The following is a 17482-nucleotide window of genomic DNA, read 5'->3' on the forward strand; positions in this document are numbered from 1 at the left end:
ATGTAAAAAGGTCTGCACGAGACTGCCAGAACCTCCAAATCAGGAGAACAGTGTGTGTGAATGATCCTGCTGTTACAACACCACTCGTTATGCACGTAAACACATAGCCCTCCTCCTCTGCTTTTACCTGAGTTGCTGTTTCTGTCATGCCAGTGTAGCTTGCAGCCTGCTAACTCGACTGCAGCGTCGGGAATCAGCGGGTGAAGCCACGTCTCCGTAATAAGAATAATGCTGCAGTTACGTACAAAGCTTGTGTTGGCTATCTGTAGCTCCAATTTGTCTAGTTTGTGGGTGATGGATCTGGCGTTCGATAGGAAAAGGCTCGGAAGTGCTGGCCAGTGTGGATGTTTGCGTAGCCTAGCGTCTGAGCCCGACCGGCATCCCCTCTTCTGCTTTCTTTCCCTCCGTCGCCTTCTACGCTTGCTGGGCGGGCAGACCATCCATGGTGACCCTGGCGGTCTCGCTATCTCCACCAGGATGTTCTGTGTTCACTGATAGTCGCCATAAACAAACAAACTATATTTAAAACCTAGGTCAATTAGGTTCTGGCGACTGTAAGAGATGGCGGCGTTGCAAACATTCAAAAATATCCACATTAAAAGTAAAAACGAGCACCAAACTGGAGAGCTAAGAGCCGCTGCACCCGTGCGCGCCGCCATCTTAATGATCTTAATAATCTTAATTTAAAATATAAGATTAGTTATTGCACCCTGATTACACTTTAACGACAGTCTTTGTTCATGTTTTCATTTTCAGACTCAACGTCTGTGAACTTTTAGAGGAAAACTGTGAAGCTGTGTCCTCAATGCTCAGCTCTCAGTCCTCTACTCTGACAGAGCTGGACCTGAGTATCAAAAATGTGCAGGATTCAGGAGTGAAGCTTCTGTCTGCTGGACTACAAAGTTTAAATTGTAAACTAAATACTCTGAGGTCAGATCAATTGACATTTTTTTTTAAATGAATCAATAAAACATTTTATTCAAGTTCATCCATATGATGTTGTATCTTAGTATGTTAAGGTTTCCTTCAAAAATAAAAAGATGGCATGTAATATAATAATAGAATAACAAACTTTACATAAGTATTATAGATTTATCTTTTATTTTTCAGACTGAGTGGCTGTAACCTCTCAGAGAGAAGTTGTGAAGCTCTGTCCTCAGTCCTTAGCTCCCAGTCCTCTAGTCTGAGAGTGCTGGACCTGAGTAACTGTGACCTGCAGGATTCAGGAGTGACGCTTCTGTCTGCTGGACTAAAGAGATCACAGTGTGCAGTGGAAACTCTCAGGTCAGGATTCAAACATTAACACATATGATCATTTAAAATGTGAATTATATTATTGATTGACTTATCAATAGAGCTTTTAGCTGAACTTATATTTACATTTGAGTGGATTATTAGACACTGAAATACAGTGTAAAATATGTCATATGTTTGTTTATTTTTAAAAAAAATCATGTACTGGCCAATTTACATAAATTTGGCTAATCTTCCACAATATATATATTTGATTTCGTTTGGCATAAAATGTCCAAATTACATGTTTTAGTGTCTATTGGGCATTAATGAAATTATTATGTCTTTAATGACACCACATTTCGATATTTAGGAGGTTACTGGTGGTATTGTTTCAGTGTTTGAGTTTTCCTTGCAAAGAAACATCTACCTCCTGAGCTACAGCCACCCTTTATTTACTGGATGATTGATGCTCAGTCATCCAGGTAAGTAAACCTCCAAAAGTTGATTCTGTTCATCTGGACGTAGCGTTTTCAGTGGGAGAAACGTTTCATCACTCATCCAAGTGACTTCTTCAATCTCAGCTGACTGCAGGTTTCCAACGCTATGAACAGTACATTTGCATAATGACAGAAACCAGCCCACCGAAGGAACAATGGGCTGGGAGGTCAGTTCTTTAATCAAAATTATACAAATTCTCATGACCATTGATCTACAACCACTCATCAAAACCCACTGATCAAAGCCCACTGATCAATGGCCATGAGAACCATTCACAGAGAGTTGGGGAATGGCTGCAATCACAGCATTTCAATCCTTATTTTAAAGGCTGTAGATTGGAGCCATTGCTCTAACAGTGTATAAATATAATAGGGCTTGGTGCTGATGCTAACCGTGCTAGCTTAAGCCTTTATTTACACATTATAAGCACATTTAGCTTATTTTAAACAGTATATAAAACAGCTAGTAATGCTGGGACTTTATATTTTCACAAGCTAACATGAGCCAGTCAATGAGATGTCTAGCCATGACAGTTGTATGTTGCTGTGGGAAGAGTCGGGCTACATACAGTGATGCTAGTGTTAGCCATGTTAGCTTCTGTGTTTTTGTATTTTCAACTTCTTGTTTATTGTTAGCTCCTCTGTTTAGTTGCTTTAGGGATTCTTAGTTTACTTTCCCCGCTTTATTTTGGTAGTTATTGTGCCTGGTGTCATAAGTTTAGTTTGACTTCCTCCCCAGACATTGTCTACATTAGTTTCAGCTGTCGAAGTTTTTATTGAGTGTTTCCTATTTCTTCCATTTGAACAATAGTGGTGCACTCTATGCTTGTAGCTGCTGTGTGCTAAGTTCTTCTGTCAAGGAAAATGGTGCCTGTGTTTGGCTTTGCCGCTGCTGCAGCTCGCTGGAAGCAACAATGTAGTATTTCACTGTTGTGTTATGTCATTTTTGCTCTTTTGTGTTCTGACTTAATTTCTGCTGCTTTAAATTATGATTGGGAGATACTGTTAACCCTTTTACGGCCGTTCAGAGCTGAACGCTCCGTTTTGCGAAACTATTTTTAAATGCCTGTAGATCTGCAACCACATAAGCTAGTGCAATAATTTTTTTCACTCCACATCAGCCACGCCGCTTTGCTTGCTAAAACAACGGTGTCGGCACATGAGGACGCTGTCATAGCCTGTCAGCGACGTTGATTAGCTGCGTATATACAAATCTGAATCGCATCATTGGCTGGACTATGGGATAAGGTGGCATCGTTCTAATTCCAAACTGGAGCAGCCAGTAACTTACTGACTAACACTGCCAAAACAGAATTGTTAACGTATTTATTGTAATTTCAATTCAGGTTAGATTTATTCTTCTGTGCGCAATGCAGATTTTCTGTACGCAGAGACCGTGTCTGCGGTGCGTGATTGTGCATGCACGCAGCTTAGAGGGAACATTGATTATGTCCACTTGAATGAAGTCTGTCCGACTGGCTGCTCTATCATCTGAACTCCGCGTCTTTTAGGATGTGGTGGAGGACTCGCTGTTGTTTACCAGGACAGATTCACATGCAGTCTGATGACCTCGGACTCCTTTTCTTCATTTGAGTCACAGATGATGGTCAGTTCCCTAAAAACCATTTATTGTATTTTATTCTACCTGATGGGGTCTTCCTAACTGAATTTAACGACCTTCTGACATCCATCATTACATTGGAGAAGGTTGGGAGATTTAAGCCTTCATATTGATGAAGCATCCTGTAACACTACTGCTGAGCTCATCACTATCGCTGAGTCTTTTAACTTTAGGCAGCATGTTTCTGGCCCCACACATACAAAGGGTCACACATTGGATCTCGTTTTCTCCCTGGGTTTAAATATACACTATGTATGTGTGGAGGATGTCCATGTGAGTGACCATAGCTGCATATTTTTTAATTTGTTATTTTACTTGGATCCTTCATCTGCTAAACTGATGATCAAAAGGCGGATTATAAACTAAGATGCTGCTGGAAGGTTCTCTGCCATGTTTGACCCTCACATGGCTTGTAGTGACCTCGACTTACGTATTTTGTCTTTTAATGGTCAATGTAAATTGTTAGAAAGCCCACTGATAACATGTTGTTTACATGGCTAAAATGTTATGGCTCATTCATTGATAGTATTTTCGCCGTAGAAATTGTTGTGTCCTACATTATTGAACCCACCATGTCTATGCTGATGCTCCTTGAATGCACCACATAGGTACTCGAGGCCATGTGGTGGCCAGTGTTGCCAACTTAGCGACTTTTTTTTTAGAAAAAAAGTCGCTAAAAAAGACGTGAAAGCGCGTATCGCTTTTACTCTCAACAAGCAGCGGGTGCTGTAAAGCAGTCAGTTCTTCTTTTACTCTTTTACTGTTATGCTGTTTTGTGGATCACAAGGTTTAAAACTACTTATAAACACACACAAAAAGTAACTCCACCAGAGTGCCTATTTCGTGTCACTTTTGCCGGTGCAAGCCCGGGTAAAGGAGCAGGGTTGGAATTGTGACATTAAAAAAAACAATAATTGCTAAAAGAAATTTAATTTGTAATTCTAAATAAACTCTAAATGCATTTAGGACGTTTTTTACTCACTTTATGTCTCTTCAACGATGTTATTTCTCTCTCCAACAACATAGGTTACAATTAGATTAGCATGACCAATTATGCAACTTAGGCGATACGTCATTTAGCAACTTCTAGCGACTTTTAGGACAGCCAATAGCAATTTTCCTTACTGAGCAGTTGGCAACACTCTCAGTATTTTTTCTCCTCTCACCGCCAACCTGTGTTTCCTTTGTTTATTGCCGTGTGTGAATGCCAGAAGGTGCGTTCTGATTGTATGATGTTGTGTAGGTCAAATGTTATTGATTATGTTTGTTCACTTGTGAGGATGCTAATGCTATCTTACGCTAATGCGCTACTAAGCTAATTGATGCTAGTTGTAACCTTGTGTGCAGTGATTGTTGAGGTGTTGGTACCTGTGAGTGTTGAGTACAGTTTTCATAAAGTGAACCATCAGTATAGCATGCGTCAAACCTTCAATGCACCCAAACATAGATCCACGATTACACAAGTATCATCACAACAGACCGAATAAATCACCTGAACTTGGAAGTCTGCCTCCGTGTTCTTTAACTGGAACACACCCACCGTACCTGGCCACTCTAAATCAGCTAAATTCCTGGAGACAACACTTTCTCCATTTTATTTAGATACAGTGGCACCTCTGAAGCAAAGTGTTGTCCATTCTTCAAATTTCTATCCCTGGATAAATGAAAATACTCAAATTTCAATTGAAAGCTGCCATCAAATGTTCTAGTGAGTTAGCTCCCAGCTAACTAGCACACCAGCTAACTAGCAGACCGGCCAACTAGCAAACCGGCTAACTAGCACACCAGCTAACTAGCATACCACTAACTAGCAGCCCAGCTAACTAGCACAGCAGTTAACTAGCTGTTACATCCCCCAGGTGGATGTTTCTTTTTCCTACTAACTCTTTGTTTTGTCTAGGCTCCACCACCTCTGTTCTGATTGGATACTGCTCAGATTCCAGCTAATTGTTAATCAGCAGAGCACTACTTAAGGCCTGTGGAGCTATGTTTCTGGGCCCTTTGGCCATTTTCATTGTCATACCTGTGCAGCCTTGCATGCCTTTGACTTGTATGTGCATTTTTGTGTTTTCATGTTCAGACTGCCTGTAGGGGAGAGCTGGCTTATGTTTTGACACCCTGTTTTCTCCTGTTTATGTGCTGTTAGGTAGGTTATGGCTATATGTTGTATATTTTGTTTACTTTGGAGTTAGGTAAGTTTCTTTTATTTTCATATCAGGGATGTTTTGTTTATTACCGTATTTTCACGACCATAACACGCACTGCGCTAAAAGGCGCAGTCTCAGTTATGTGTGCCATTACTGTATTTAACACACACATAAGGCGCACTGGATCATAGGGCGCATACAAGTACCGTATACGTATTTAAAAATAAAGCGGGAGCAAACCTGAGTTCGGTACCTTACTCACATTTTTATTACCAGTAATCGTCATCATCAACAACACACAAGCATACAAGTGTGCGTATTTAAAAATAAAGCAGGAGCAAAACAAAGTTTGGTACTCACATTTTTATCATCAATCAAACCCATCGAAGTCCTCATCCTCTGTGTCTGAATTGAACAGCTGCGCTAAATCTCCATCAAACATGCCAGGTTCACTTTCTTCACTGTCAGAGTCACTTTCCGTGCCGTGCGGCTCCTCGGAAATGATGCCGGCTTTTGCGAAAGCTCGAACAACAGTGCCAGCAGACATGTTAGCCCAAGCATCTACAATCCATTGGCAAATTGTGGCGTAACTCGCCCGGCGCTGCCTTCCACTCTTGGTGAAACTGTGGTCTCCATCGGTCATCCATCGCTGGATGTGTTTGTCGCCGATGTGTTTGCTGCAGTAGGAGCGGAAGATGGCCAGCTTTTCCTTATAATCCGCTGGAAGTTGCTGCGCTACCGTAGTCCTGGTCCGGATGGAAAAATGGCACCGTTTCATAAAAAGTGAAAGTGAAACTGCTTTTAGCCGAATGGTGACCGTCGAAATGCTTCTCCCTTTAGCGTTCTCATTGTGTTCTCTACTACGTCCTCATTACAACACACAGGGCGCACTGCACTATCGGGCGCGCCGTACTTTTTGAAGAAAATCTAAGACTTTTAAGTGCGCCTTATGGTTGTGAAAATACGGTATGTTGGCCTTGGCTCTCCCTGAAGTTAACCCTCAGTCTGAACCAGAATTTCAACTCTGGCATGAAATAAACCTTTTAAAATTACCATCTTGGCTCCTCCTTCACTATTTACCTTTATGTTCGTCCCTTCAAACCCCCTAGACTAGCCAGGGATTGTAACATTAGCACACCAGCTGACTAGCAAACTGGCTAACTAGCACACCAGCTGACTAGCGAACTTGCTAACTAGCATACTGGCTAACTAGCACACTGGCTAATGAGCAGACCAGCTAACTAGCAAACTGGATAACTAGCAAACCAGCTAACTGCAGCCACAAGCTGAAGGACGATTAATGTAGTGGAGATATCAGGGATGACACTGGTGTGTCTGATTCACTCTTTAGCATTCCGGTCACTCCGGTGTGTCAGCCAGAACACCACTGAAGACCAAATTATCCCAGCATGTGGAATAAGGAGCTTAAGGTTTGGTTTGAGGCACTTTATTCTTTCACTGACTGTGATCACATGTGTGGTTTCTTACAAAAAGGAAGTACACAATACAAATACATGACAAATAAGAAGAATAGATAAGTTACATATCCAGTTATATGCATACGTCAGTATAGCTAACATAACCATATATAAGGACAAAGGTCACAGTGCTATAATGCAGTAATGTTAAACACAAAGGTGTATATCTACATAAATCTATCCTATCAGTGATTAGAGTACTGTAGTATACTTCTACTACTTACACTATACAAACTAAACAGCATTAGTGTGACTTGAAGTTACCATCAGTACAGACGAACTGATGGTAGTTGGACAAAATAAAGGCTTTGCAATTATTGTGATGGGCTTCCGGTTAAACTAAGATCAGCTCATTACCTCATAACAAATTGCTTGCTATAGAACACAGCTCCCACTCTTCATTAATATCGTGTACTGTAACTCCCAGGTAACCATGGTTACCCAGCCACGGCCAGTAGTCTCCAGAGAGACCAACAGCTGCTCACAGGCGGAGGATAGTCCTCCCCCCGCTGCAGATGCTCACACCTGTGCATCCAAACTGCAAAAAAATCGCGCATGAGCGAAGCCGCTGTTCCCGCACTGACTGTAACGCAGTCAGTTCTTCTTTTACTGTTATGCTGTTTTGCAGATCACAAGGGTTAAAACTACTTATAAACACACACACACACACACAAAGTAACTCCACCAGAGTGCCTATTTCGTGTCACTTTTGCCGGTCTAAGCCTGGATAAAGGGTTGCAATTGTGACATTAAAAAAACAATAATTGCTAAAACAAATTTAATTTGTAGTTCTAAATAAATTCTAAAAGCATTGAGGACGTATTTTACTCACTTTGTCTCTTCCACGATGTTATTTCTCTCTCCAACAACCTAGGTTATAATTACATTAGCATGACCAATTATACAAATTAGGTGATGACGTCATTTAGCGACTTCTAGCGACTTTTAGGACAACCAATAGCGATTTTCCTTGCTGAGGAGTTGGCAACACTGGCTCTACTATGGCTTGTTAAGATACTGGATGTTGTGTTTTTCTCCACAATTTTAATTATAAGCTAGATACATTGCTGCTAACAGCAACAGGGATGAGTCAGTGAGTCAGTTGGGCTTGTGAATCATGATTCATGAGTCAGCAAAGTGATTCTCGAGTATTGAACGATTCGTTCATGATTCGCGCATCACTAGTAAAGTATCACTTCCTGCTCAAACACAGTGGTGATTTTGAGTAGCTTATCTGCTTAGCAATTTAACTAAAAACGGTTAGATACATTCTTTTTTCATAGTATAATCTGCACGTGCTTCATCCGAAGCACACTTTTTGTGTACTCACTACGTAATTTATAACCAAAGTATTCACTCACTGTGTCTATACTGTTGCGCTAGCTTAGCTTAGCTTGTAGCCGACTCGCCAGCATCATGGCTACTTCACCTGTCCCTCCTGCACTTTCCTGCTCATTGTGTCAGATGTTTAGTTACTTTTCGGCCACCTTTAGCAGTAATGATACTTGTAACAAATGTAGCATATGTGCAGCTCTGGAGGCCAGGATTACTGAATTGGAGACTCGGCTTCATTTACCCGTAGCTAGCCAGGCCCCTGTAGATGGTGCAGCCGAAGACAGCGTAGGCCCCGCTAGCTGATCCTCGGCAGACCCCAAGCAGCTGGGGAAAGAGGGCGGCTGGGTGACGGTGAGGAGGAAGCATAGTCTTAAACAGAAGCCCCAGGTACACCACCAACCTGTTCATGTGTCTAACTGTCTTTCCCCACTCGGCGACACACCCGCCGGGGGTCAAACTCTGGTAATTGGTGATTCTGTTCTCAGACATGTGAAGCTAGAGAATCTGGCAACCATAGTCAATTGTCTTCCAGGGGCCAGAGCAGGCGACATTGAACGAAATTTAAAACTGCTGCCTAAGGGTAAACGTAAATACAGTAAGATCATAATTCACGTCTGCAGTAATGACACCCGGTTACGCCAATTGGAGGTCACTAAAATCAATATTGAATCGGTGTGCAACTTTGCCAAAACAATGTCAGACTCTGTAGTTTTCTTTGGTCCCCTCTCCAATCAGACCAGGAGTGACATGTTTAGCCGCATGTTCTCCTTAAATTGCTGGCTGTCTGAGTGGTGTCCCAGAAACAATGTGGGCTTCATGGATAATTGGCAAACCTTCTGGAGGAAACCTGGTCTTGTTAGGAGAGACAGCATCCATCCCACTTTGGACGGAGCAGCTCTTATTTTTAGAAATATGGACAAATTTATTAAACCCCCAAAATATGACTATCCAGAGTTGGGACCAGGAAGCAGAGTTGCAGTTTTACACACCTCTCTGCAGCTTCTCTCCTCCTGCTACAACCCCCCCCCCTCCCACAAATAAAAAGAAGAAACTCTTCTCCATAGAGACTGTGTCTCTAACCCTACCCTAACCCAAACAGACAAGAAACAAACTAAAAACCAGCAATAAACAACGTAAACATAAAAAATCACAAAGAGTGAACAACACGGTATCCACATCTGAACCAAAGAGTAAAACAGTGAAATGTGGATTATTAAATATTAGGTCTCTCTCCTCCAAGTCTCTGTTAGTACATGACTTAATAATTGATCAGCAAATCGATTTACTCTGCCTTACAGAAACCTGGTTGCAGCAGGATGATTATGTTAGTTTAAATGAATCAACACCCCCGAGTCATTCTAACTACCAGAAATCTCGAACCACAGGTCGAGGGGGCGGTGTGGCAGCAATTTTTCTTTGAAAGCCTGATGCCTAACCTTGTCCACCCCAGCTGTAAAACTCAGTCTTACTTGTTATCATCTATCGTCCACCTGGGCCTTACATTGAGTTTCTGTCTGATTTCTCAGACTTTATATCTAATTTAGTTCTCAGCTCAGATAAAATAATTATTGTAGGTGATTTTAACATCCATGTAGATGCTAAAACTGACAGCCTCAACATGGCATTTAATCTGTTATTAGACTCAATTGGCTTCTCTCAAAATGTAAAAGAACCCACCCACCACTTTAATCACACTCTAGATCTTGTTTTAACATATGGCATAGAAACTGAACATTTAACAGTGTTTCCTGAAAACCCTCTCCTGTCTGATCATTTCCTGATAACATTTACATTTACAATAATTGATTACACAGCAGTGGAGAGTAGACTTTATCACAGTAGATGTCTTTCTGAAAGTGCTGTAACTAAGTTTAAGAATATAATCCACCCACTGTTATCATCCTCAATGCCCTGTACCAACACAGAGCAACACATACAGCTACTTTTAGTACCATTGATGTTAAGTTGGACTCTTTTTCTCCAATTGATCTTTCTGAGTTAACTTCAATAATTACGTCCTCCAAACCATCAACGTGTCTTTTAGACCCCATTCCTACAAAACTGCTCAAAGAAGTCCTGCCATTAATTAATTCTTCGATCTTAAATATGATCAACCTATCTCTAATAATTGGCTATGTACCACAGGCCTTCAAGCTGGCTGTAGTTAAACCTTTACTCAAAAAGCATCTCTAGACCCAGCAGTCTTAGCTAATTATAGGCCAATCTCCAACCTTCCTTTCATATCAAAAATACTTGAAAGAGTAGTTGTCAAACAGCTAACAGATCATCTGCAGAGAAATGGTTTATTTGAAGAGTTTCAGTCAGGTTTCAGAGGTCATCACAGCACAGAAAAAGCTTTAGTGAAGGTTACAAATGATCTTCTTATGGCCTGTGACAGTGGACTCATCTCTGTGCTTGTCCTTCTAGACCTCAGAGCAGCGTTCGATACTGTCGACCATAATATCCTTTTAGAGCAATTAGAACATGCTGTAGGTATTACAGGTACTGCGCTGCAGTGGTTTATATCTATCTATCTAATAGACTCCAATTTGTGCATGTAAATGGAGAGTCCTCTTCTATGGAACGCCAGGACTGCCATAATGAATTAATTAAATACACCATTAAATAATTAATTAAATGTGTCAATAATTAATTAAAATTGGAATTAATTAATTAAATAAATAGTTATGACACATGTAATTAATTAATTATTGACACATTTAATTAATTATTGACACATTTAATTAATTATTGACACATTTAATTAATTAATTATTGACACATTTAATTATTTAATGATATATTTATTTATTTCATTTTGGCAGTCCTGGCGCCTGGCTCTCATCATGAAATAATTTTATCTGTCAGCCTCACCCATCAAACTCAGGGGGCGGGGTTAACGCTGCCCATGCAGCTTCTCTAACATTTGATTGGTTGCCGTGCAAAGTAAGTCAAAACAGGTCGATCCTAGATAATCGATTGCTTGTGTAGACTTGGGGCAGCCAGGTATCCCAGAATGCAGATCAAATCACAGGCAGCAATGGTGGTGGTGTAGTTTTAAAATACCCCGTTTTTCTGTCACCAACTACACTTTTGTTTTAGCCGCGAATGTCGCGACGTATGTCTGGTCAGGTTGTCAACATAGAACATGTTTGCAAAAGTGCTCAGATGTTTTCAGAGATTTCACTAGCTCTGCTAACAATTAGCATGCAGAGTGCACCGAGGGGGTTACGTTAACCGGTTTGTTTACATATTCCACTCTCCGTGTTCCACATGTTGCATTCGCAGATTCTCATTTTCACCGAACGATCGTCTCTTTCCGCCTGGTCTTGTGTCTCTGTGCTTCTGTAACATAAAGAACGAGCTGACATTTTTCTCACGAAACCAGCGATCAGCTCAACAGACCCTCAGTTTACCTGCATGCATCCTCCTCCTCATCTGTCAGCTGTTTAACACCTGCTGCTAATTCAAGAAACACGCCTACGTTTCCTGGTGATAGTCACAGTTTAACTGGGCAGCCGGTACTCGATATAAAGCAATGTCAGTGCATTTTTCTGCACAAGATAAGGAAATATAGTGTTTTCCCCGAGCGCAGAGCTGCTGGAGCTTGTTTCCTTACAGAGCACTTTATAAGCGAACCAGCTTCATCAGCGGCTGATGTCCAATCACCGGCACACGGCTTTGAAACCTCAGCTGAGTTTTAGCTCTCAGTGGTTAAACGCTGGACTTCATTCACTCAGGTTCTGTCTGTCGGGTCACGTTTACTTCGCTGTTTTATTTACAACTGAGCAAATCGGTTTGGCTGAGGTTAAAGTTACGTTTCATAACTGCATAGTTTCACAGACGTTTAATGGTTGACTGGCACATGTGTTAGACTGAACTATCATCTAAATATCATCTGTTTTTTAATAGTTATTCAACTGTATTCTAAGCACCAGCTGTCTGTTAGAATGTGATTTTTTTTCTCTCTCTGTTGGCAGAGGTATAAAAATGCGCAGGAAAATCTGACGTGCATGGCAAACTTAACCGACGATATTTAGGGAGGAATAAACACACATCAAACATAAATGAACCATTTGCCTGTCTCCATAATTGAGAGCATTTTCTCTTCTTATGTCAACACTCTCTCTCTCTCTCTCTCTCTCTCTCTTTTTGCTTTTTCGGTCATGTTATGTTTACCTGTCAAAGGCTTGTTACAAACTATGAAACACATCGTGCAGACTTCTGGATGTTAGAAGAAAACTAATACTGCTCATGAAGGAGACTAAAGGCAGGAAGGTGTCCTTTAAAACTAAACATGTTAATAGGACCTCCCTGTTTATATCATAGTTTATGATATAGCACGTGTATTTCAGTAATAGCCTGCTGATTTCAGTGTAGTGGTGAACAGTCGCACAGCTCACGTAGGCGTTATCTGTGATACTCCTTAACTATAATTTATCCAAGTTAACTTCAGTTAACCATTCAGACGGTTCTTTTGCAATGAAAAACATAAACACCCATGCTGCCGGTTTCCTCAGTGCCTGCTGTTAACATTATAGCTGCTTATGCAGTAACCATGGTAACCACGGACTCTGAGCGGCTGGATCGACGGAGGTCAGACAATAATTTTACATGTATGATCTTAAAACAGGACACAGCCACTATACGTGCTGGCCTCATATCAAATGTGAAGGCAGACTGAGTCTATGTTTGACGTTTGCTTTATATCTAATCTTCCTTTTCAAACATTTAAACAGCAGCGAGTCTGCAGCTGAGGGAATACAAACTCAAATTGTCGGAACAGGTTTGCTCGTTTCTTGGATTCATTTGGTGATTTATTAAATGTATAACTGTTATTCTAATCTGCTGCTGGGTCTCTTACACTTTTCTTTATGCTGTATATTTTCACGTCTCTGGAATAGTTGGCAGTTAGATAGTCAGCTGGGAAACTTTGTGTTAACTCATGGAGCTGAGGATATCGTGGATATGCTGACCTCGCTGCGTGGTGTACAGCGAGGTCAGCATGATTAATATTCACAATAAAAATATTAGCCGAACATCATGAAGTCTGTATGTGTTTCATAGTGTCGAACAACCTTTGTACAGTTAAAGCCAGCAGTTACTACATGACGGAAACACCAACGTTATCTCTTTTATGCGTTTATACACAGGTCACGCTGATTACTGAACAAAAACCCAAAGATCAGATGTTAAACAGATTTATTTGCTCTCTCGCCTCCTTAAACATGTTTTTAATGTTAGTTATAATTCAGAATTGGCGACAGAAACACGTAGGACACATAAGAACATCAGGAAATAAAACACCGATAAATATAACCTCAGTAAAAGAAGTCAGCGGGGGTTACTACAGCTGTGTACCGGGGCCTGCGCTTTGTCGGTGGGATTGCATGCGAGGCGAGCGGGTCTATCCCACGCTTTGCCGTGAGACTGGGCAGACATCTCCGAAATCATCGAAGCACCTTTGCAAAGAGGCTGTATCTTGACAAACCGACCAGACACATGAAGATTAAACCACTACATTCTCGGCTAAAAAATATTAAAACGGTATTTGGTGACACACAAACAGGGTTTTTCAAAGTTCAGTTCTGTTAGCTTCCACATGCAGGTTGTTGTGTGCTAGAAACAATGGCCACCAGGCCAAAGCAATGGTTTTGACTCGATCAGCGTTAACCCCGCCCCCTGAGTTTGATGGGTGAGGCTGACAGATAAAATTATTTCATGATGAGAGCCAGGCGTCAGGACTGCCAAAATGAAATAAATAAATATATCATTAAATAATTAATTAAATGTGTCAATAATTAATTAAATGTGTCAATAATTAATTAAAATGTGAAATACATAAATAATTAATTAAATTTGTCAATAATTAATTAATTAAATGTGTCAATAATTAATTAAAATGTGAAATACATAAATAATTAATTAAATTTGTCAATAATTAATTAATTACATGTGTCATAACTATTTATTTAATTAATTAATTCCAATTTTAATTAATTATTGCCACATTTAATTAATTATTTAATGGTGTATTTAATTAATTCATTATGGCAGTCCTGGCGTTCCATACTCTTCACCCACTAAGGTTAATTATGGTGTTCCGCAAGGTTCAGTGCTAGGACGAATTCTATTTACATTATACATGCTTCCCTTAAGCAGTATCATTAGAAGACATAGTATACATTTCATTTTATTATTTTAATTTGGTTTTTGTTTTGATCTGAGTTGTTCAGCACTTTGGTCTGCCTGGTGTGTTCTTAAAGTGCTACACAAATAAACGATGATGATGATGATGATACATTTTCACTGCTATGCTGATGACACCCAACCCTATCTTTCCATGAAGCCAGATAACACACACCAATTAGTTAAACTACAGGAATGTCTTAAAGACATAAAGACCTGGATGGCCGCTAACTTTCTGCTTCTTAATTCAGATAAAACTGAGGTTATTGTACTCAGCCCTGAAAATCTTAGAAATAAGCAGATTCTTACTCTGGATGGCATTACCTTGGCCTCCAGTAACACTGTGAGGAACCTTGGAGTCATTTTTGACCGGGATATGTCCTTCAACGCTCATATTAAACAAATATGTAAGACTGCTTTCTTCCATTTGTGCAACATCACTAAAATTGGAAATATCCTGTCTCAGAGTGATGCTGAAAAACTAGTTCATGCATTTATTACTTCCAGGCTGGACTACTGTAATTCATTATTATCAGGATGTCCTAAAAACTCACTGAAAAGCCTTCAGCTAATCCAAAATGCTGCAGCAAGATTCCTGACAGGGACTAGAAAGAGAGAGCAGATTTCTCCTGTTTTGGCTTCACTTCATTGGCTTCCTGTTAAATCCAGAATTGAATTCAAAATCCTGCTCCTCACATACAAGGTCTTAAATAATCAGGCCCCATCTTATCTTAATGACCTTGTAGTACCATATCACCCTATTAGAGCACTTTGCTCTCGCTCTGCAGGCCTACTTGTTGTTCCTAGAGTATTTAAAAGTAGAATGGGAGGCAGAGCCTTCAGTTTTCAGGCCCCTCTTCTGTGGAACCACCTTCCAGTTTGAGTTTTTCCTTTCCAGTCACCTTTCTCACTCACTATGTGTTAAAAGACCTCTCAGCATTGAATCATACTTGTTATTAATCTCTGTCTCTCTTCCACAGCATGTCTTTCATCCTGTTTTCCTTCTCTCACCCCAACCGGTCGCACCAGATGGCCCCGCCCCTCCCTGAGCCTGGTTCTGCTGGAGGTTTCTTCCTGTTAAAAGGGAGTTTTTCCTTCCCACTGTCGACAAAGTGCTTGCTCATAGGGGGTCATATGATTGTTGGGTTTTTCTCTGTATCTATTACTGTACGATCTACTGTACAATATAAAGCGCCTTGAGGCGACTGCTGTTGTGATTTGGTGCTATATAAATAAAATTGAATTGAATTGATAATTGTTGGTGTTAATCAATTAATGAGTTAATATGATAATAGCAGGTTAACTTGCCCTAATAATTTGTCTTTGGTGACAAACTGATGTGATCTCCATGTTTCCTTTGTTGGACTGTGGGCGAGTGTCAGAACTGAATGTACTGAGTAACATTTAGTGTTTAAATATGTGTCAGTTCCAGTTTTAGAGCTCTAAAGTGCAGCTATCATGTTAGGAATAGACAGGAACACTGAGCACACTGAGGTCAAATCTTTATTTTACCACTCGCTGCATTCTTGATGTTCATGAATTCAGCAGGTTCATGATTGTCTGCAGCATGGATCTCATATTTCCATCTAAAGTGTTGAATTTGACTGTTTGATGGTCTTTATGATCTCTAGCACCAGTTCATCTGTAGGGCGTGCTCAGTCCATCCATTTAGTGAAAGGATGTTTAAAGGTCTCCTTGTTCTGTGAGCATGCACAGATCCTGAAGCAGAAAGCCTGGGTTAACAGAGAAATGATCATCACTGTGATGATACTCATCATCTCTGACTTACCAAGTGCTGCTCACAGTGGATTGTCTGATGGTTGGGGCTTTCTCTCTAATATTGGAGGCTGTTACATTACACTGTTAAACAGCTTGAGATGACTGTTGTTGTCTGTTGGGAATTGTCACTCCTAAATAAAGTTACATTGAATGGATGTAAATGGATAGATGTTATTGTGACAAAGAGAAAATGATTGTTGACAGATGGATTGTTGTTTTGTGTGTCTGCAGTCTGTCAGGCTGTCTGATCACAGAGGAAGGTTGTACTTCTCTGGCCTCAGCTCTGAGCTCCAACCCCTCCCATCTGAGAGAGCTGGACCTGAGCTACAATCATCCAGGATATGAGTCTATCCATCTAGATAGACTAGGTCACAGGTGTACCTGAGATAGTGGCCACTGTGTATCTAATAAAGTGTCTGCCATGTGTATGTTTCCCATGCTGTATGTCCACAGTGACAGTCAGTGTTAAGTCTAATTGTTGAATGTGTCATTGTGTTTCTTAAATTTGTAAGATCTGAGTTCAATCTGTAGGATCAAGACATTCCTTTGTCTCTGACCACCTCTCCAGCCACTCTGTGCTGGGGGAGGTTTTATTGCAGATACATCCTATCTGAAAGAACTGATTCTTGTGTGGTAAGCTTCCTGCCCTTTTATGGCTTCACTGTGTTGTGCATGGTGAACCAATACAGGAATTGGACCATATATTGAGTGTGGGGGAGATTACCATTTTATGACTAAGGATGCTGTTAGAAACAGTTGGAAGTCATGCACACAGAGAAACACACATTGTCACACACTCACTCAAACACACACACACATACATACACATTCTCACATGCATACACACACACGTTTTTGCACATGCATACAGATGTTTACACATACACACATAGAGTTCCTTGTCTTAGAACCATTGGGGTTTTACGGTGGGAGGTGCTTTTGCTGTGATGTGTATTGTGTGAACTGTTTCTCCCAATAAAAGGCAGCGAGCGGAGGCCGGATTTGGGGTCAGTCTGCGATAGGATTCAGAGTGCTTTCTGAGACACCGGCCGAGGCCTCCCTTGCAAGTAAATCAATCAATCACTGACTGTCTTGTTTTCTTCATGATGAATAAGTCTCTAAACAAGCGGGGCTTGTGTAAACATGTGGCTCAGGGGGTTGGGAAGCGTATCTGTAACCGGAAGGTCGCCAGTTCGATCC

The 17482-nt window shown here is 40.7% G+C and overlaps 1 protein-coding gene across 2 annotated transcripts in view; it reads left to right on the forward strand.

The window, feature by feature from the left end:
• The window catches only part of LOC120715324 (protein NLRC3-like), a 37340-nt gene that overhangs the window by 14357 nt on the left and 5501 nt on the right, over positions 1-17482 (forward strand). The window contains exons 2-3 of one of the 2 annotated variants that reach the window (XR_005691594.1): positions 1111-1284; positions 16514-16554. Coding sequence is in view for 1 of the 2 variants with exons in the window: in XM_040002242.1 (XP_039858176.1) it covers positions 1091-1284 (194 nt within the window). In the remaining variant the exon portion in view is untranslated. Of the gene's footprint in view, positions 1-1090; positions 1285-16513; positions 16555-17482 lie in introns of those variants that run through there. The other variant, XM_040002242.1, reaches the window with a different exon arrangement.

This window comes from Simochromis diagramma, unplaced genomic scaffold, assembly GCF_900408965.1.
Source record: "Simochromis diagramma unplaced genomic scaffold, fSimDia1.1 OVJJ01000432.1, whole genome shotgun sequence".
Lineage (NCBI taxonomy): Eukaryota > Metazoa > Chordata > Actinopteri > Cichliformes > Cichlidae > Simochromis > Simochromis diagramma.